The sequence below is a fragment of the Eulemur rufifrons genome, chromosome 3 (assembly GCF_041146395.1).
Source record: "Eulemur rufifrons isolate Redbay chromosome 3, OSU_ERuf_1, whole genome shotgun sequence".
Lineage (NCBI taxonomy): Eukaryota > Metazoa > Chordata > Mammalia > Primates > Lemuridae > Eulemur > Eulemur rufifrons.
Genome location: NC_090985.1, coordinates 67149516 through 67172145, shown reverse-complemented (window position 1 = coordinate 67172145; position 22630 = coordinate 67149516). Strand labels below are relative to the sequence as shown.

The 22630-nt window shown below is 33.9% G+C and overlaps 1 protein-coding gene across 1 annotated transcript in view; it reads left to right on the top strand.

The window, feature by feature from the left end:
- SLC26A7 (solute carrier family 26 member 7) overlaps positions 1–22630 on the top strand; it is a 134257-nt gene that overhangs the window by 94078 nt on the left and 17549 nt on the right. Inside the window, exons 10-15 of the mRNA XM_069466237.1 lie at positions 3011–3088; positions 4099–4194; positions 10922–11028; positions 12282–12348; positions 15513–15650; positions 18153–18201. Coding sequence (XP_069322338.1) covers positions 3011–3088; positions 4099–4194; positions 10922–11028; positions 12282–12348; positions 15513–15650; positions 18153–18201 — 535 coding nt within the window. The remainder of the gene's footprint in view (positions 1–3010; positions 3089–4098; positions 4195–10921; positions 11029–12281; positions 12349–15512; positions 15651–18152; positions 18202–22630) is intronic.

Genomic DNA, 22630 nt, shown 5'->3' with positions numbered 1-22630 from the left:
CTCAAGTGGGTTATTACAGAAACCTGAAATTAGAGAAGTCTATTGTGTAGTGCTGCAAATATCTGATCTTAGTTTAAACTCGTTTTGAAATTACTGAGCTGGCCAATTATGGATGATGGCTTGGATTGCATGAGCTCAAAGATTTTTTACAAATCCAGACTTCAGCCTCTGGGCCTCTTATTTATGGAGAGAATGAATTTCAGTATTTTGAGAGCTTTGAGGAAGACACTATTATATTATTAATTTCCATGACTTGGGAGTAGATACACCGGGCAGAACTGGTAAGGCTTTCTTGTGCGGTTAGATGCGCTTCTCTTGTGCAGTTAGATGTACTTCTCCTTTGACCTAGGGCATCAATGATGGGGCCAGTGCATTAATGGAGCTAACAGAAGCCATTTGCTTATATGGTCTGTTTTATCATATGACTTACCATCTAAAGTAAATAGATAGTCCTTTTCACCCATAGTTTGTCACCCTTTGCCAAATGAGATCCAGTTAATTCTTGATTTACTCTGATTACAAGACTGAAATTGTAGTTCAGTAAGTGAACTGTTGTTGATACATACAAAGCATCATGTAAATAAAAGAGAAATTAAATATTATTTAGAGAAAAGCCCAAACATAGTTGTGGCTTACTGTTTTTAAATACTAGAATTATTTAGTCATGTTGTGATTTCTGCAACAGCTCTAGTGTACTGTAATTTATCTAGGAGCCTTAAAATATATGTGGCTTTCATGGATCCCAATCAGTGCGTATTCCACGTTGCCTGCATGCCTTCTAACTCCCAAGCTCTAGGACCATGGGCAAGTCGTTTTGCCTTTCTGTGCCTCAGACCCTTCCAAGAAGTTTAGACTCCATCTGTCCAAAGTTCATTTCAGCTCCTTACATTTAGGGTTTTGGCTTCAGGTACATTGTAAGGGTATGAGTGAAGAGTCCCACAAAAAGGGTGCATGCCATTGTCTTTTTGTCTTGAAATAAACCTTAGCAGTTGGTATTTTTTTTCTTTCCTTATAAACATGGATTTACTGGGTCACATACTGGGCTCTCTGGATGGATCCTGTGATTACATTCTGACACCCAGCTGTTTGCAGTCTACTGGAATGACAGGCATTACTGTTTTATTGTTTAAAAAATTCTTATCTTATAAAATCACCAGTTACTCCTAAATATGGGAGTATAGTGACTACTTGGTGTACTATAACTTCTTTTATGGGCAATCATCAGTTCCCTGATGATTTGTTTCCTATGTAAGGATTATTTTTCCCTCTGTATGCTGGGGTGTGCTGACAAAGAGTTCCACAAAAAATGGAAGGGCGAACAGACTTCCTCAGCCTCTGCCAACAAGGAAAGGCCTGTTCTTATGTCCCTTTGAATGACTGCTGGCTTAGCTGAATAGTTACAGTTATTCCCACTCTCCCTCTCCCCACACATACACGTTTTAGTAGTACCAGGTTCAGGGCAGGTGTTGATGCTGGACTTGACTCTGGGTGTGCACACATGCACGAAAGCAACTAGTGCAGATCCCTTCCCCAATTTCTTCTTTAAAAAAATCAGGTTTATGGAAGTATAGTTTAGCTACAGTAAAATTTATCCTTTTAAGATGTGAAGTTCACTGTATTTGGAAATGTATATTGTTTTATAACCATATACACAATCAACATATAGAATATTTTTATCATCCCTAACAGTTTTCTCATGTCCCTTTGTCATCAGTTCTCTTCCCCCACCTCCAGCCCCTGGCATCCTATAATTTATCTTTTTTTCAGAATGTCATAGATACAGGATCTTATAGTATGCAGCCTTTTGTGTCTAGTTTCTTTCATTAGCTTAATGGTTTTGAGTTTTATCCATGTTCTTTTTTATTGCTGAGTAGTATTTTATTTTATAGATGCACCACAATTTATTCACCAATTGGTGGATATTTCAGTTATTTACAGATTTTGGTGTTTATGAATAAAGCTGCTATAAATATTTACATATATGTTTTCAGTTGGGCATGTGTTTTCATTGTTTTCATTCCCCTTAGTCAGACCTGGGCCATACGGTAAGTATATGTATCTCCGTAAGAAACTGCCAAACTGTTTTCAAAGTGGCTGTACCATGTTGCAATCCCACCAACACTGCCTAGGAACTCCAGCTGCTCTGAGTCCTTGCAAACCCTCCATATTGATTGTTTATATATTTATTTTTAATTTAAGCCATTTTAATGGGTCCAAATTCCCTTTGATATTGCCATAATGATGTTCTAAGCATCATTGTGGTCCTGTGAAAGCCATCTTCTCTCTTGTTAGGATGACAGTTTGGCTAAGTGTTTTTATTAAGTCATGAACATTTGCTTATGTGAAAGCAGGTTCTCCATCAAGTGGAACATAGCTGTAGGAGTCAGGTGTTTTGAAGTGCCTTTTGTCAGCAGGCTAAGTGGGGTAGAATATGATACTAAGGACTTTTCAGGATTAGTAAAATTAAGTCTGTTCCAATGCCAGAGACTGCTCCCATATCCCCTGTAACCACTGCATAACTAAAGCCCTTACTAACAAAGAACTCCAAAGAAGAGTGTAAATGCTTCGGTGGAAATTTATCATCAGCACAAAAAAATCCTAAGCTGCATATTCGGTTATTACCCAAACAACCTCCTACAAAATAAAGAGGGGAGTCAGGCTAAACAACAACAGGCTAAAGAACTTTTAATTGAAATGCCATTTTCACTATTAAACAAAAAAGCCATCACTGTGATGTGTGATAAAAGTTGATGGTGTCCTATTTCTTTGTGTGGAATTGCTTTTCTCTCATCACTGACTTAATTTGATTGCACCAGTTTGTCAGCTGTCACATTTGGCTTCCCTCAGCTGCAAAATATAGATAATGACAGTCTATGCAATTTAACAGTTATGTGCCAACATTTTGCTTCTTCTAATCAAGATGAACTAAGAATTATCTCCCCCACCCCCATAACTTTGGAATAATAAAGAGTTCAAGGCTTTCTTTTTTTGTCTGTCTTGTATTTTACAGGTGGCTTGTCTAATATCTTGCATTTTCGTCCTTATAGTCATCTATGCAATAGGACCTTTGCTTTACTGGCTGCCCATGGTACAGTAGTGCTTTTTCACTATCTTCTTTTTAACTTAACTTTTCATGAGAATCACTGTATATAAAATTTCTTGGAAGTGTAACTTTGATAATCCTAAATCTGAAAATCGTGATATGTAAGTAAAAGTTAAATGGACGAGGGGTGGAAAGCTACTACATTTGATGAGGGAGGAATAGAAAACCATGGCTGTTTTCTGCTTCTTGCTCTCATATAAAGATGATATTGTGCAACTAGATGCATTCTGTACTTACGTGGGGGGTGGAACTGTGCATACTATGTTATAAGAAGTAGATTTTGGAAGAATTTTACCAGAACTTTGACTGTGTGCGGGGCAAGGAAGTAGGGAACATAATGCATCTTCCCACCCTTGATACATCCTTTACACAAAGTGACTCAGAACATTAGTCTCAGAACAGTGGTTCACCTTGCCCTTCATAAGCCTGGGGCACCAAAGTGACGCAAATGAGATTCCAGGCTTAAGAGAGCTGGTTTCCGTCCTTTGTGGTTCTAATTCTTCATTTGTGTAGAAAAGAATAAATCATTCATGGGAGGATCTTCCAATAATCAAGCTCACTTTTCAAGAGAGTTAGAAATATCTTCAGGTGAAACCAGATAACTGATATTGAATTATGCAATTATAAAGAAATATCTGATATAAATATTTAATTTTTTGAAACACATTCAAACAGATGACAATGAATAATCATAGTTAAGGGGGCATTCAGCCTTATGACACTCACCTTGGTAACTCACTTCTTTTCTTTTTTTCCTTTTCTTTCTTGTTTTTTAGAATTGTATAAGTTTTATCTTGTGAATTCCTAGAATTGTATTCCTAAAGTACAAGAATAGGTTAGTTCTAAACAAAAATAAATATTATTTTAGTCTTGTAATTGGTGATTAATTTCTCTACTAAGTTCTTTAAAAACAAAGAAATAAAAATACCTTGGTCCTTTTAAATTTAAATTAAAATCTTTATCTTTCTTCTTCATCAACTTATTTTTATTTCCAGTGTGTTCTTGCAAGCATTATTGTTGTGGGACTGAAAGGAATGCTAATACAGTTCCGAGATTTAAAAAAATATTGGAATGTGGACAAAATCGATTGGGTAAGTAGAAATTTGACCTAGAATATTCCTTTTTGGCTTAAGCACACATTACCAAATAAACTTTAAGACTTTTAGTTAGAAAATAGATTTAGCCATTTGAGACTTGTACACTTTACAAACTACTATTTATTTTTCCAAAACCTTAATAAAAACATTAAAATATAAATTGTTTTGATAAGAAACAGAAATGAAATTTTGCCAAATTTTGATGGATATGTAGTTTCAGAACTTTTAAAGAAATGCTAACTAATTTGAGTAGATTTGGGATACTCAATTTATATAAGTTAATTCTGGAAGTAAGACTCAAGGAAGTACACACTAATAGAAATATGACAATTTATGTCATGTATGAAAAATCAGCACTAATTGCAAAGAATGTATGCTACATGAGTATAGGATGAACCTCTTAATGATGACTCTATTTATTCTAAATACAAGGTCTTATGAATTGTCTTTTAAATGGGTTACGTTGAAAGGAGCATTGTAGAGAACAGGTTAAATTATACTGAACAATAATAAAGTGTTGTTTCTACTAACATAAATATTTAACACACTGTAGAGAAACCTATCTATGCAAGAGCATCCAAAATTCTCTCCCTCTCCAATATGGGTGAAGTATTTCACAAGTATCCTTCGTTTAGCCCTATTATGGCATTCACCTTATTGAAATATAATGACCTATGTGTTCCCTGTCCTTCAGATCTTTTTCTCTGAGAGACTTTGAAGTATTATATACCCTCGTGCTTACTTTGGTAATATTCATCCTGGGGCTCAATATTACTGAGCTGCTACCAAAGAACAATCCTGGGTTTCATGAGGGATATAGAGATGAACAAAGAACTACTCATCCTCTCCAGGAAATTATCATTTTTACAGGAAGCAGATGCAGAAACACTAACTTATTATGCAAGCCATGATACAACAGGTCCTGGGAGTAAAAGTACAAGCTTAGTTCTGGGGAAAAATAGAGTCAGGGACATTTAATTTGGACTGGTTAATATGAAAGACTCTCAGAGCAGAGCTATTAATAAGATATGAACTGAGACTTGAAGGAACAGTAGTATTTGGTAGGCAGACCAAGAGGCTAAAATTAGCTATGATTTTTTTACGGTGATAAATGTGAGATAGCTCATGGAAACAAAGAAATGAGGAGATGCAAACTTATTCAATGGGCTACTTGATAACCCTACGATAAAGGTATTTCTCAGGAACTCATTAATCAGGTAGGAGGGAGCACATTTTATTGGAAGGAGAGAGAAGATGTCAGGAAAGTGTTCCAGGAAGTGATTTCTAAGCTGAGAATTGAAAAATGAATGGATCTTTCCTGGGGAAGAGAGAAAGAGAACCATGTATGCAAAGATACAGAGATGAGTATGAGCATGTCTAGCTCTGAAAAGTCAAGATGTTCATCATGGGTAGAACACATAGTGTGAGGATGGGAGTAGTAAAAGATGAGGTTGGATGAGTTAAGAATGTGTTGGATTGGCAAAATCTGCTCATGTCTTCCAAAGAAGATTAGTCTTGATTCTGAAGGCAATGAAGCATCACTGAAAGGTGAAAGAGGGATAACATTTATGTATTAGAAGGTCACTTGAGTAGTTTGAGAAAGATGGACCAAATTGGTAGAGTATACAGCAATTGGAGCACTGCTTTAGCAGTTCAGGCAAACAAATGAGGAAGGCCTAGACCGAGACTGAGACCATGAAATTCAAGAAGAGAAAATAGATTGAAAAAATATTAAAGAGTTTGGATTAGTTAGTTCTCACCATCAGTTCACTATATAAAGTGGATCAGTCTAGAGTGACTTCCAAGTTTCTAGTTAGGAACATCATTGGAGAAAGATGGTATCATTCATTGAATTATAGAATATAGAAGATTCTGTTACTTAAAAGCTTTTGGTAGTTACCTTTAGTCTTTTTAAAATATATACATTCTCATTCCTGACTTATGTATTTCATCTCTTTGTTTTCTGTATGTCATCATCAAGTAGTTTTCCGAGAAGGACTAATGTGTTTTATATTCTTTGAGCTATTTCATGTTGAAAATATCTACTTGTTTTCTTTTTACATCACAAGTAAGTTTTTGGCTGAGTCTAAAATGGTTTTCGTCAGGACTTTTTATATTAATACTTGCCATTATCTTCAGACATTGAAGGATAAGGCAGAAAAATCACTGGCCAATATACATTTTTTTGGTTATTTTATGTGAGTTTGTTTTTCTAAGTGGATGCTCAATGAAGTTTTCATCTTGCCCATGAAGTTGGGCAACATTATCAGAATATGTCTGTGGCTGAGCACCCATTCTCAAATTTCTATGAGTGTGCCCTTTTGGTCTCAGATTGAAGAATTATTTATAATTTTTTTTCTTCTATTAATAATATATGTTTGAATATTTTTTCAAATCTATATATCTGCTCTCTTCTTAATGAATTATGTGTCTGTTGATTTTACTTTGTCTTTCTTCATATCTATATACTTCTCATGATTATTTTGTTTTTCTCTGTGTGTGGTTTCTTTGGACTATTCATATATCTCTGAATATGTTTTTCTTATGCTTATTTTACTTTTTAGTTTTAAAGATGACTTTTGTTTCTGTAATGTTTTTATTTCCACTCAAACTCTTTCCTAAATTCTTCAAACTTGCTTATCTTCTCCAATTTTTCTTCTTTTAATAGAGTATTTCCTTTTTAAATCTTTACATCTCTTTTTGAGGGTTTCTTCTCCCTGAGATTAGTTTGCTTATTTCATGCCCAAACCCACCCTTTGTCTCTATTGCATTATTTTCTTTCTTCTTTTCCTCATTTCTATGAATAGGTCCTTTGATGAATTTTTCAGGATTGTAGTGCATTTTTTAGTGGATCTAACTATTTGCTGAAAAATAATGTGGGGAGGGAAGGAGGTAGGAAAGGAGGTGAAGCAACCCACAGTTCTGATTTAGGCATGTCATCTGAAGAAGCATCCCTAGTTAAAGCAGAGCCTCAGAAATCACAGGCTCTCTGGTGATCTGACACTGTTGTCTTCTCTCCATTTTTCATCTTGCTTCACCTCCAGTAGTTTCCTTTGGTTAAGAAGCTAGGTTGTAAGTGATAGAGATGGCATTTCAATCTTCAGTTTTATGGTATCAAATAAATCTCTCTATTGGTACATTTCCTGCTTTTCTGATGGCCCATTTTTGGCCCTAGAAGCTCCTATCAGAAGATTATTGTATAGAGGTTTCAAGACTCTGGCATTTATGCAAAACTCTATAATTGCTTGAATTCCGAGGATAAATTTGTTGGCATCTAGTGTCCTCATTGATCATCATCCAACTTCATAGTATTTGGCATAGTTAGGAGTTTTGACCATGTTATTATTTCTTTGAAGCTATTTTTCCCTCTGTATATTCATTGTTTATATTGTTTTTGGTGGGTTTTAATGGGGGAGTAGAGTAAAAATGACTTTAATATGCTATCTAAATCTGATATCCAAATCTATACTTAGAAAATTAATTATAGCTGCAGTTTGGCAAATGGTTTACAATGAATATAACCAAAGCAAACAGGTAGGAGCTTGGCAAAATAGTCTAGGAAAGGGATAGCAAGGTGAGACTAGGGCAGCATTAAAGAATTAAGAAGAGCACATGGTTTGAGATATTTTTGATTAATAATTGATAGGACTTATGAAATGATTAGGCAAGTAGATGAAAGAAGAGAAAGGGTAAAATATGATTCCATAGTATCTAGTTATAGTGTATTGAAGAATATTGTTTGGTAACGAAAGGAAACCATTGAAGGAAGGGCATGTTTTTGGGCTGATGTTTAGTAGTTGGCATTTGTATATGCTGAGTTTGAAGGTGTCTGATACTTTACAAAATTGTTTAAGAGCTAAGAATTGATAGTCTCCTAGTTAAAGGTGATACTTGAAAACTTAGAGTAAGTAAGCAATATGGTGTGGGCAAAGAGTAATGTTAAGAAAGGTGACATGGATAAAGCAGATGCATAATGATTCAATGAAACATTGGATTTAGCTTGACAAAGGCCTTCTTTGGTTGGAAAGGATAGGTATCTCCTAGCTTATAAGGGATTCAACAGTGAAAAGCCATGGATTATGGGGATATGACCTGGGCATAGGATGTAGAGTGAGGATATTGCACAGACTTTGTGGATGGATGCTATATTACCAAATACACATAATATGTCTAGTTTACTTGATAGGTAGAATATGCTTAGAATATCATGGAAGCAAATTATCAGTCAGATATGTGTGTGTATATAAAATAATTTGAAGTTTTAAAATTCTAAACAATTATGTAATCAGTCATCTCTTCAAAAATCAGAATTTTTTTTTATTTCTTTAATGTTTTTTATAGTTTAATGTTGATTCTATTTTGAGTTGTAGGTCAAAACCCTCTTTGAAGTAATGAGGAAATAGGGATCCAAACGGAGCCCGGACTCATGGGCTCAGAACTAAGTTTGAGTAGCCAAACAGTGGGTATAAAATTCAGATCTATAAAAATATAATAATATGGATCTATCACCAAAGCAGGTAGTATAACACATAGGTTAGAAAGAAATGAGGTGACTCAGTAGCTGTTACACTATGCTTTATGCTGATCCATTTTCTATAGGGAGAAGAGATTTTTCTGTTCCCTACTTAAAGTCAACTTTGGGGTTAGTTTTTGTTTGGGGGTTGTGAGTGCCAAATAGGCAAAGGAGCAAATAGAAATGAAAAAAACATAAGGGCCTTGGAGCTAACTGATTCCTGATGACTGTGACAACCAGCGTTTGGGTCTTTAACAAGAATTGTTGCAGAATACTGTTAGGACTTATTCTAACCAGTGGAACTATTTACTGATCTATGTTATTAATTTCCATTTGATATTTTTTCAAAGCTATAACTGTAGCCCCAGGAAATAACTAAGCATTATGAAAGCGCAACTTATAATAGATGGTGTTGTGGGAGAGTAAATGTGCTTTAAAAATAGAACCATATGGTACCAAAACTTTGGTTGCTCTGATGAATCCTGGCCTCCGGGCTCTGTGGTTTTTTAAGTGGCAGGGACCAGGATCCTTAGTTCCCTATGCCATATTGAATCATGGAGGTTGGCCAGGAGGCATTAGGCTTATAGAGCTTGTGGTGAGGTCTTATTCTGGCACACTCAGCCAGGTCTAGTCAGCATTTAGGGCTGAGTAAGACTCAGAGTCATCATGGGAAGTTGAAGTATTGATCAAAAACTTGCAGCCTTATTTTGTATATTATTAAGTACAGTGTAATATGTTGGGAAGGAAAAACACGCTATGTACAAACAGAAGGCTCAAATGATTGTCTATTCATCTGAATAAAGGAAAAACATCTCAGTGTCCTAACCTATGAGATGACAGGCTGGGAATGATCTCTTATTAAGTACAAACTTAGCATTACAACTGTGGGTGATGGATCCTAACATGAGAATTATTTATAATATATTTTCTCTTTTACTTCAGAATGTTTATTTCTCCTACATCAAAAGGAAATTTACAGAAAAAAAAATCACTCCATTTGCTTTCAAGGGCTCAGCTTTTCAAAACAGCCCATTATTAAGAATCACTCAAGCTCGATGTAGATAAATAATACAGACAAAGGAAAAGTGTTTCGACCAAAAAAAAAAAAAAAAACAACCCATTAGAAACATTTGCTTTAAACTTGTCTTAAAAAAAAAAAAAATCTCTGCACTCCACCCCCCAATATTTTATGCTATTTTCAGATTATAGAGAAGTTTCTAGCTTGTTCATTTGTGTATGGAATTGACTTATGTTTTTGAAGATATTTTAAAGTGATAATACAGGTGTTTGTACAGAAAGAAATTATTTTAGAATTGTATTCATAGACAAACGGATGCAGGTTATTTGATGGAAAAAAAGAGAGTTTGAAAATTGTACTAGTGTACTATTTGATAAATGTAGGATTTTGTGCTTAGAAAGTATAACCTTCTGGATTTCAAAAATTATTTTGCTTTTAAAGACTTTTTTTGCAGCTCTAAGCTTAGAAATATCAACTATAATACAATATCTTATTGCGAATTGTAATTTTAAGTAATGAACAAAACTGCAATAACTTTGGAATTCTAACTAAAAGAGAATTAGAGTTTCTTATAATCTTTTGAAATGTTCCCAAGAACTAAATTGGCCCTGAGTTTTTAGCTTTCACGATGAATAGCTCCTTGCAAATAAAATTGTAATGATCTTCATAGTGGTTGATCTAAAAGTGGCATTGGAAGTGTTGTTTGATTTAGTCATTTTACCATTAGGCTTTGAGAGCCTTACATAATAATAAACTACATTAGTTATTTTTATAGAAATCCTAGAAAACAGAACATTGTTGGAAATGACCAGAAATCTGCAAACAATTGCTTGTAATATTATTACATTAAATGAGAAAGCAGTGGGAAATTATGGCATGCTTTTGAACGATACACATCAACCAACTATTTACAGATCTTAAATATAGTGTTTGTTGGGGATTGAAATAGGAGTTGGCAGTATCTGGAAATAAAAGAATGAACCTTTCCCCACCTCTGCTGCTGAGAGTCTGATGGAGCTAGGATTTGTTTCTATATTCCTGGGCTTCTGTTTACCATTTCTTAAATAATCTTACTGAGAGATTTGGTCACAGGAATGTCGTAAAATAAGATTGTGAGGCACGTAGCAATCATGACAGAAATGTAAGCTTTCCAAAGGACCTACATCCTCTGTTTCCTGTTTCTCTTTCAGGGCATATGGGTCAGTACATACATATTTACAATATGCTTTGCTGCCAATGTGGGACTGCTGTTTGGCGTTGTCTGTACCATAGCTATAGTGATAGGACGCTTCCCAAGGTGAGATCTCATTTAAATGCCCTGTTTATTCTGACACAGCAGTAAAGTATATGGTGTTGCAGGTTACTTTTATTTCTGAGTAACATATAGTACTGCAACCTCATGTTTTACTTGCTATTGGAGAATTAGAGACAAACAGATAAGAAAATATTTTATCTCCAGATGATATTTAACAATGCTTGTCTGCAAAAAGAGAAATAGGGGTTGTTTGATTTTTTTCTTGCTAATTTGTTTGAGTTCTTTGTAGATTCTGGATATCAGTTCTTTGTTGTATAATGTGTATAGTTTGTAAATATTTTCTCCCATTCTGTAGGTTGTGTATTCACTCTGTTGATTATTTCTTTTGCTGTGTAGAAGCTTTTTAATTTAATTAAGTCCCATTTGTTTATTTCTTATCAACATTATAAAATAGAATATATGCAATATATTAAAATAAATAACCCCTAAGCCACATATACTGCATCAGAGAGGGAATATTTTTTAATTAAGTAAAGAGATATAATATCCAATGAGACACAAAATATATAGCAATGTCATCATTTGGAAAATCAAATAACTTCAGAAAACTCTACTTTTCAGAAGATAGATTAATTTATATTTACATACATAAAATTTTTGAGATAACTTATTGAGGAACACACTTTCTCTTTTTGTCTTTTTATTGAACATCTATAAACAATTTCAAAAGAATTTGACCAGTTCTTTTTTCTGCTTCCCCAGTGTTCATCTCACAATACTTTTACTCACTTCTCATCCTTCCCTTGAAATTATTTGTGAAATAATATATTCTGATAAATGTTAAATTCTATCCCCATAGATTTTATCTTTGTAGAGTCTATAAATGCAGATTCATTATTATGTGGTTCTGTCTTGCCATTGATTCCTTCTTCCTTCCTTTTCTCTAAAATAAGATTTTATCAAATACTACAAACTCTCTGGCTTTTTCTCTTTTGTAATTTTTCTTTACCAATCCACCTCTTATAGCTTGGAGGTATGGGGCTCTGGGTACCTAAATGAGGAAAATTACGTTGATTAATCTCTACTTAGATGCCTCTGCTGTTACCCTCTGTTCCTGAGTATCCCAGAGATATATAGATTTACCAATATCTCAGAAAGAAATGGGCTCTAGGATATAAACCATTTTATACACATTCTAATTGTTAAGATACAATGACTTATCCTTTTTGTTTCTTCATTGTTAATGCAGTGATTAGGAAGTAACTTGTTTTATTTTCTATCTGCCTTTATTTTAGGGCAAAGACTCTACATATAAAAAACATGAAAGAAATGGAATTTAAAGTGAAGACAGAAGCAGACAGTGTGAGTGTATTTTCCTTTTTCCTTTGTGCAATTATTAATAATTTTTCTGGGTGAGATAGTTTTAAGATATCATAAAAATAAGATAAATTATGACAGTTGAAAACATGATAATTCTATTTGTAATTAGTATGAAGTTCCAATAGTATATATGTGACCACCACACATGTGGCAGTGTACATGCAACGAATCAGTAGAACAAAAGAAAATCTCTTTGGATTTAGCATTCAGGTAAGGTCATATTATGGTTCATAGAGCTACAGTTCACAGTAGAATCATGGCCCACCTTAGTTCAGGCATTTGGAATCTTCTTTTCCGTTACTAAATTGCATAAAGTAATCAAACCAAACTGATAGTCTATTCTGAATTAAGTGATGGAGGAAGATAGGAAATAGGGAAAGGAATGAAGCAAAATTGGTTCATGATATTGTTTAAAAACAAAACCAAACAAAAAACCTCAGTCAATGGGATTGTGTTGTTAGCAGAGGGCAATGAAGTCCAATCATTATGGAATGCCAATGGGATTGGTTTCATGCACAGTGGACATCTTTTTAAGGAAACAACTTATGTAAATTATCTTGCCCTGCCCATGTTTAGGATGGTCAATCGTCTTTGAGTTCTAGTGTCTTGTTCTAAGAGATGAACAAAACAGTTTAAAGTGAGGAAAAAATGTTGACTTGAAATATTTTTGCCAATTAAAAAAAATTGCCCTCACTTTGAATCTGCTTTGTAAATGTTTGGCCAAGCTTTTTTGCTTTATTTTGCTCCTGCACTTATTTCAGTATCTCACAGTTACTGTCAGAACAGAGGGAGCTGGCCTCCCCCAGAAGGAACAGTGTCGGGGTATTCCCAGACAGACAGGAAGCAGGGAGGAGCATCAGGAGCCCTTCGGTGACACCCAGGGAAATGGCCTGTGTTTTTAATAAGTATGGAAAGATTGGCTCCACCGGGAGCTATTTGAGTTTAGAGACTTTGAGAGTGTTCCAGGCTCAAGTTTTCCACTCTGACTTCCTTTTCTTTCCTTAAATTTTTAATCAGAATTTAGTGCTTGTGCAAAGTCTCAGACTGACTCCTTGGGCCCCTATTGTCCTCTGTGAATCACACCACATGCTCACATGCATTAAGCGTGACATCTTTAGCTTTGAGACAGAATTTGACTTTGGATTTGACCATTTTTTGTCTTAAAAATCACCGGCTAATAAATTCTGCTTAATCCTTGCCTTCTTCTTGTGCTAAACATGTAAGGAAGTGAATGAGGGGAATTTTAGGAAATGCTAGAAATTTCTCCACATCTTTCAACCTCGATTGATTCCAGTCTAATTACTGACTTGAATAATAGCTGGGTTACATGGAAATTTTAATTTTTTAAAAAATATTAAACCTCACTAGTGACTTAGTGGTTTGCATGAGAAATAAGAGAGAAAAACTAAAATGGAGCAAGATTTCAATATAAACTGTTAGATGGAATTTTTAACCAACTTAAACAAAATGATCTGTCATTGCTTTTTTCCATTTATGTACTCTTCCATCCCTTCTTCCTGTGAAACACCCAATTCTGATTTGGGAGATCTGTTCCCACTCGCTGAATTCAACTCCATTGAATTTTTTTTTTTTTTTTTTTTTTTTTTTTTGAGACAGGGTTTCATTCTGTTGGAGTGCAGTGGCATAATCATAGCTCACAGCAACCTCAAACTACTGGGCTCAAGCAATCCTCCTGTCTTAGCCTCCAAAGTAGCTGGGACTACAGGCACATGCCACCATGTCCACCTAATTTTTTTTTTTAATTTTTTGTAGAGACGGGGTATCACTATGTTGCCTAGGCTGGTCTGAAACTCTATGCCTCAAGCGATCCTCCCAGCTCAGCCTTCCAAAGTGCTAGGATTACAGGCATGAGCCACCATGTCTGGCCAAGAATTTATCTGGAACAATTTGAATCTCTATTCTTTAACAAATATGTATATTTTTCATATTATCTTAAAAATAACATATTGGCACAATCATGTGGTGTGATTAGTGGGTTGATCTAAGGTTTGGGGTTTTGTGTGACTAAATATGCCAAGCCTAAGAATTAATGTTTTATTTTTGGTTTCTAAGAGGTTTGCTCTTGACTAAAAGTTAGTTTGGCAACTTAAGCCTTTTTTTTTTTTTTTTGAGTTATTTGTTGCAAATCTCATCACTTTCTAGAGTTTAATCAGTTTTGTAGCTATAGAAACGTTTGAGATTATCTAGTTTAAAAAATAAGGAAACTGAGAAAGGTTAAATGAATTGTCCAAGTTAACATACCTAATATTTTCTTTCTTTCATTTTTCTGTCCTCTTCCTGTGTGCATCACTATTCTCTGCATCTCCTCTTCTGTGGAAGTACTAAAGCCTGAAGAAGTATTGCTTTACTTAGTTGGTAAGGAGTTGCCATTTCATAGAATTTGCCATCCTCTCAGTTTCTAGGTCAGATACCTGGCTCCAAAGGTCAAAGAGAAGATGGTTTTAGTTGTATACTAGCAAATGCTGCCAGTAATACCTGGGAAGATGGCCAAAGCAGACACCTTTTATGTTAAAACTTTCATTTCTCTCTTTCTGCATCTCTCACCTACATCCTGGCAATTCAGTAACCTAGGCCTACCCAAAGTGAAGTTATATTCCTGATACTGCCTCTCGGCCTCTGACTTCTAATTGGAACTATCAGTCACTTGTAGAGTTGTATTTCTGCTAAAGGAAAGCCATGTCATTACAAGATAAATGACAGCTGACCATTCAAGACACATTTTCACTTTTAAAAAATACTGATGGTTAAGTAAATCCATTTTCAGTTAATAGATTGAATGGAAGAGGTGCTCTTGGGAGGGTAGATCTTCCTGGTTTTCTTTGGATATTCTAGGCTACTGGCTCCCCAACATCCAGTCAGTAGGAATAAGGGCCACTTTCTGAAAAGCTGCAACTTATCTCTCAATTATTAATGCTTCTTAGTAAAGAGGAAGTATATATTTTTCCTAAGAAGTGTGATAGTACATTAAGGCCTCTAAATAAATTTTAATAATTAAAATGTTCGTTAAAAGATTGCTTGCACAATCGAGTGGTATTCGGACTGATAAGATTTATATTTGTTGGATATAGTTATTCTCTCTTATTTAATTCAGAGTTCTAAATCTAATTTTTTTTCTCCTCTAAAAGGAAACCCTGCAGCAGGTGAAAATTATCTCAATTAACAACCCACTTGTTTTCCTTAATGCAAAGAAATTTCATATGGATTTAATGAACATAATCCAAAAGGAAAATGCCAGCAACCAGCTATTTGATGATATCAGCAAGGTAGGATCAGTAGTTTCAATGTCATACTACAGATAGCCTTATATCATGGCACTAACAAATGTATCAAGCAAACAATAATACATTTTAAAAAGTGTTTGGAGACCTCTCCCCTCAGTAAAACCTAGTATTATATTATACTTTTTATTTGGTTCTTGTAATTACCTTTTAGGTAATCACTCTCTTGTTCATTCATTCATTCATTTAGCATATAACTAATGGAATGTGTACCAGGTACTATAACCATGAAAAGAATATATAAGATAAATCACTTAATTTAAATGACTTTTTACCAAGGTTATAACAAAAAAAGTGTTAGAGCAAACTCTAAAAGTAATAGAATATGAAAAATGACTTCAGAGAAGCACAACCTATTGCCATCATTATAATATTATTCTAAAATTCCAGAATTCTTTATCTCCATAAATAATATCGATTAACGGAGATATTGAATCAAATGTGTACCAGTATGATTTAATGTAAATGAATTGTCTATCATCATTTGAATCCTTAAGCCCTCTGCAATGTTAACAGCATGGCCTTTACAGCTAAGCTACCTGGGTTTGCCACTTATTAGCTGTGGGACTATAACTGAGATATTGAATCTTCATGCTTCAGTTTTCTCATGGGTAATCAAGATGATTAAATGAGTTAATATATGCAAAGCACTTAGAATAGTTTTTGACCTACTCAATATTATAAAAACATAGCTAATACTATTAGTGGTCGTTTGGTTAACTACACTCTCCATGAAGCTTTTCTTGACTACTCTAGATCACAAAGATCTCTTTTTTTCTCTTATATCCTTAAGCATGTATTATCTCTCAGTCACTCAGGGATATAGACCATCTTGGTCCTCCCATTTCTGAGGAACCACATTCCTGTGGATCACAGCTTCATGCTTCTGCCTCTGGGCCCCTCCCTGATCCATACCATAGAGGCCCTAGATACAGGATCAGATATGTAATTTGCAGGGGCCCAGTGCAAAATGAAAATGTGAGGCCCCTTATTCAACAATTACTAAGAATTTCAACATGGTGGCAGCAAAGCGTTAAACCAAGTGGGAGACCCTTCTAAGCATGGGGCCCTTCTTGGGAGGAAAACTATAGAGGTAAAGTACCCTTCTCATCACATCATATCAAGGGCAAATGTGAATGTGATTTATCACTGTTGATGTTAACCTTGGTCACCAGGATGAGGTAGTGTTTGCCAGGTTTCTCCACTGTAAAATTCCTGTATTTCTCACATACTGTACTCTTTGGAAGGAAGTCACTATGTGCAGCCCACACTTAAGGAGTATGGAATTGTGATCCACCTTCTTGAAGGCAGAGTAGCTACATAAATTATTTGAAACTCTTCTGCACAGGAGATTTCAGACAAGGTATTTTTAAGAGGAGGAAAAGGAAATCCATATTCATTGAATGTTTCTAGGGGGCCAGCTCCTTTAATTAGGCTGTCTAACTTGATCATCACCAGCCCTAAAATGGAAGTGGTATTACCTGAATATCACATAAAAAGAAAGTTGAGACTAAGACATGTGAAATAACCTGGTGGAAATTGTATAGCTGATAACTGTCAGAGCCAGACTTAAAATATATAAGCTATACCATTGGGCATCAAGAATAGAAGATAGAGGTGCTCTAGTCAGCCTTTAAGATGAAAACTGATTGCATGAGAGAAGCAGTATAATGTAGTAGTTGGGAACATGAGATTTGGAATTGGAATGGCATGGACTTTGGTTCTAGTCCAGGATCTTACTAGCTTTGTGACTTTGGTCAAGTTATTTAAAATTCCTAATCTTTAACTCTCTCCTATGGAAAATGAGATCAGTAACTTCATTAGGATTGTTCTGAGGATTAAGTGATTAATGTAAAGTCCTTGGTATAGGTATTGAAGAAATACCAATTGCTATCATAATCAACATTAACAAAAATAACAATAATACATTATTTGAGGAGCAGATAGCATATGATCTCATTAGAGGCATCAATTGTTGTCAGAGAAGCTTAAATGTAGCATACAGAGCCATTTTCATTCTCCAACATTTCCATAAATCAGGAATGTCTCTTGGACATTTTCACGGAGCTACAGAAGAACAGTTAACTTTTGTGTACTATGAAAAATATGATCAGTGGCTCTCCCTCTGAGAATGCTATTAATGAAGTAAATTTCTGATTGGATATGCTACATAGAAAACATATGCAAACGTTTCATTTCTGATCCAAAATCAAAACAATCTCAGTCTTGCAGAAAATATTCTAAAGACGACGGTTTGACTTGATAACATGAATCATATACTGAGCTAATATATAGTTAAAACTAATGATCATTTTATTGTGTCAAAGTTTGCTGTATACATCATTCTGAAAAGAAGAGTAGTGAAAAATAATTACTGGAGATGATTTTTTTGGTTATTCTTTATAGAGAAAAGAATGATATACTTTTTTCACAGACAGAAACGAACTTTTATAACATTTTTCTTCTTTGCATTTGTTTCCATTGCAGTGTGAACAAAACACGCTGCTCAATTCTCTATCCAATGGCAACTGCAATGGTGAGTTTGCTTTAAGGAAACAGAAAATCTAAGTGTTTGACATGAATGTAGATCAGAGAATGAAATCTTCTTCCCCTTCTCTGCCTCCTCTACCTCATCTCTTTCATCTCTCCTCCTTCCTCCTTCTTCCTCACTTTCCTCTACTCTCCTCCTCCTCTTCCTCCCTCCTCCTCCTCTGTCCTCCTCCTTATCCCTTCTGCTGTTTCCTTCCTCTTCCTTCTCTCTTCCTCTTCTCTTCCACCTTTTCTTCCTCTTCCTCTCTTCTCTTTCTTCTTCTCTACTCTCTCTTCCTTCCCCTTCTTCCTCCTCCTCCTTCCCCTCCTTCTCTCTCCTCTTCCTCCTCCCTTTTCTTGTTATTTACTTAAATGTCTTAACTGCAAATTGAAATTCATGGTATTATATGTAGTTTTAATATGGATTGGTATTTTTCCCCAAATATCATCTCTTTGAACACATTTTGGATTTCCACCCCAAACAAACCAGCAATTTAAAGCTATTATATGTTCATATTTACCTGAAAAAAAAATCAGGTAACAGGAAGAAGTGTTTTGATGATGAGTGGCTGTTAAATTATCCAGGTCAATGTTTATTCTCTAGAAGTGTAATTGTCTTTCTGTGCAAACTCATGAATTGATGTGACTTTGTCTCAGTATGGAGAAAATTTAAAGGCGCAAAAGAAAGTGATATACCTCTGAGAAGTAGGAATGAAAAGTGTTATGATAATATAGGCATTAGCTGAAAAAAGTTGAATTGGAACAAATCTATGTATTTTTCTTTTAATTTGATATTTGCTAAGATTAAAACATCAGTGATAGTTAAATTAGTCATTGTGGCTTTTATTTAATATAGACATACAAATTCTCTCAATTTGTTTTTTATCATAATATTTATTTTGCTAATTTTTTTAGGTGGAAATAAATGTTATTTTTTTGGAAGTCTTTGGGAAATATCTATTTGATTTACTTTTTATTTTGAGCTTTTGTGAATAATTTTAGTTACAAATTTATTAGCTTTTTTAAGAAAGGTATTACTAGTGTAATGGCATCTATTACTTTAAACATACACTTCAGAATAAGTATTTTTAGCATGGAGCTAAGGAAAGGACACAAGTTAAAAGAATAAAATAGAACCATACATTTTTCTGTTATTGGGTCACAAGTTTGAGAAAATAAGTTAATGCTGAAAATTCAGGGTAAAAACTGGTTTTATTTTTAACTTTGTGACTTTTTTTTAAATAAAGTAACATCAATTATAAATATTAATGACATGATTACTGCCTTATTTCTCAAGTATTAACTTTTTCTTTTTTCCTGTTGACTCTCTAATTTTATTTATCATTATTTCTCAATAATTGGCCTTTGTCTCTCTATGGCTTTATCACTAGGGACAAAACCTTAATAGGTGGCCAAGTAGTGAATAAGCAGAAAGAAGGAAGCAAGCAAGGGAGGGGGGGAGCAGGAAAAAAAAAGGCAAAAGTACTGAGATTCAAATTATTATCCTTAATCAGAAGCTTAAATCCCTATCAGGTTTATAGAGGGTTGTCTGGTATAAGCATCACTATTTGGTAAGAGAGAAAAAGAACGAAGAGAGGGATTAAAAATTATATATAATTTTTGCAATGAATGTGAGCATGATTCAGAATCATCTTGCTAAAGGTCTGGGAAAAGGGGAAACTATTCTGAGGGCCCTGATTAGCATTCTCATCTTTGGCTAAGTATCTAGTTGAATGCTAGGCTTGGGCAGCTGTGTTTTCTCTGAGGCGAATGCCTAGGAGAGACCTGACTTTTGCTGTCTCTCTGATGACCATACCCTGGGCCATAATGCAAGTTTCAACACATTTCAAATAATGGAAATTATATAGGCAGGTTACTGGCCAACCTGCAATTAAGCTGGAAATCTTTAACGGAAAGATATTTACAACAAAAAGGTAACTCAAAGGCCCCTATATATTTGGAAATTAAGAAATACTCTTTGCAATTTCCTATTGTTCAAAGAAGAAATCATACTGAGAATTAGAAGAGAAATTAATTAAAAGAAAATGCCACATATCAAAACTTATGTATTACAGATAAAGCAGTACTTAAGGAAAATTTACATACTAAACTGCATATATTAGGAAAGAAGACCATTTTGTATTAGCTAACTAATGCAAAATGAACCTAATTAAAGGAGAAGGGAGGAAATAATAAAGATAGAGGTGGAAATTTATAAGATAGAAAACAAACGCACAACTAAGAAGATCAATGAAGCCCAAATTGGCTCTTTGAAAAGAATAATTAAATTATTAAACATCAGACAAGACTTACTAAGAAAAAAAAAAATAAGTCCTAAGTAACAATATTAGGAACAAAAAAAGAAATATAACTGCAGATCCTATGAATGTATAAAAGATGAGAATATTATTTAAAATAACTAAAAGAGTATAATGGGAATCTTCCTAACACAAAGAAATGTTTACCTGAGGTGATGGATACCCCAATTACCCTGAATTGATTAATTCATGTTGTATGCCTGTATGGAAACATCACATGTACCCTATAAAGATATACAACTATTATGTACCCATAATAATTAAAAATAAAATAAAAAAAGATGAAAGTATTATTGGTATCTTGATACCAAAAGAAAATTTAGATGATAGGAACAAATTCCTAGGAACATATAATTTTACAAAACCAATTCAAAAAGAAAAAAAAAAAAACAAACACAAATTTTCTACAACCATTAAAGAAATTAAATCATTAGTCCAAAATCTTCCCACAAAGAATATTCTGTGTTCTCATTAGTAAATTCTACCAAACGGGAAATAATTCCACACTAGAAAATGGAGGAGTAATTTCATACAACTAATGTTATAAACCAGGCATAACCTTGATACCCATACTGGAAATGGTCAGGAAGAAATAAAGTGACTTACCAGTTTTGTTCATGAATGTACATTCTATACAAATATAGACAATCTATCTGTATGTATGTATTTATATATGTATGTCTGTGTATATTTGTGTGTGTATATATATACATATGAGTATATACATATAAAATGCATCATGCTCAGATTAAAGGAACATTCATTTGATAATCTCATAAGATGTAGTTAAGCATATGACTAAATTCAAATATAGTCATGAAAAAAATGCTTAGCAATAGAATTAGCATGTACTATCTCCATTGTTATTGAGCATTATATTAGCAGTACTAGCCAATGTAGTAAAACAAGAAAAAGAAATAAAACACATAATGTTTGGAAAGAAAAAAATAAAACTTTTATTATTCACACATGAAATAATTGTGTATGTAAAATGTAAAAAGATTTAACAGTCTATGTTTGAATTTATAGGAGAGATTAACAAGTTTCCTGCAATTCATGATCAATTTAAAATCAATTGATTTCAATATACTAGCATCAAAGAGAAAATAAATAAAAGCTACCATTTACAGTATGTGTAAAAAATATCAAATCTTAGAAGTGAATTTAAACAAAGATGTATAGAAATACATAGGACAAAGGTGTAGAATTTTATTATGAGGTATTAAAAATACCTGAAACACTTAAATAAATGATATCTATAAATAAAGGGAGGGAAATACAATGTTCATTGATTAGAATACTCAATATCAAAAATCTGTCAGTTTTTAAGTTGATTTATAGATTTTAACTTAATCCCAATTAAAATTACAATAGAATATTTTAATGACACTTTACAAACTTATTTAAATTTTTTATAAAAACTCAAATGGCTAAGAATAATTAAGGTACTCTTGAAATACATGAACAAAGGGAATGGCATGTTCTCGTATTATAAAGCTGTGATAATCAATGTAGTGTGGTGTTGGATCAGAAATAAAAAGATCAATATGACAGAGTAGAAATCCCAGAGGGTGTAAACATATATTACTGTTTGATTTAAGACAAAAGTGGCACTGCAGAGCAGTAGGGAAGTTCAGTCTTGCTAATAAATGATGCTGAGACAATCATGTATCCATGATGAATGAAATTAGCCCTCTACTCCCCACCAAATTCCCACATCAGTACCAGATAGATCAAACACTTTAACATAGAAGACAAAAATATATATTTAGAAGGGAATATAGGAGAATATCTTAAAAGACTTCAGAGTAAGTAAATTGAAAAAACAACAACAAGAAATGTAAAGCATTAAGCCATAAAGAAAATGTTCATTGACCTTCACTAGATTATTGTCAAAAACTTTTGTTTACCAAAAGGCACCATATAAAACATGAAAAGATAAGATAGAGTGGAAGAAAATTATAAAATGAAGAAAGGACTGCTTTCTACTACAAATCAATGAATAAAAAAAGGCAGACAATCCAAAAGAAAAATGGGCAAAAGACATGAACAGGCATTTCAAAAATAGGGACATTTTCTAAGTTACCAATAAACATATAAGAATATGCTTGACTTCAC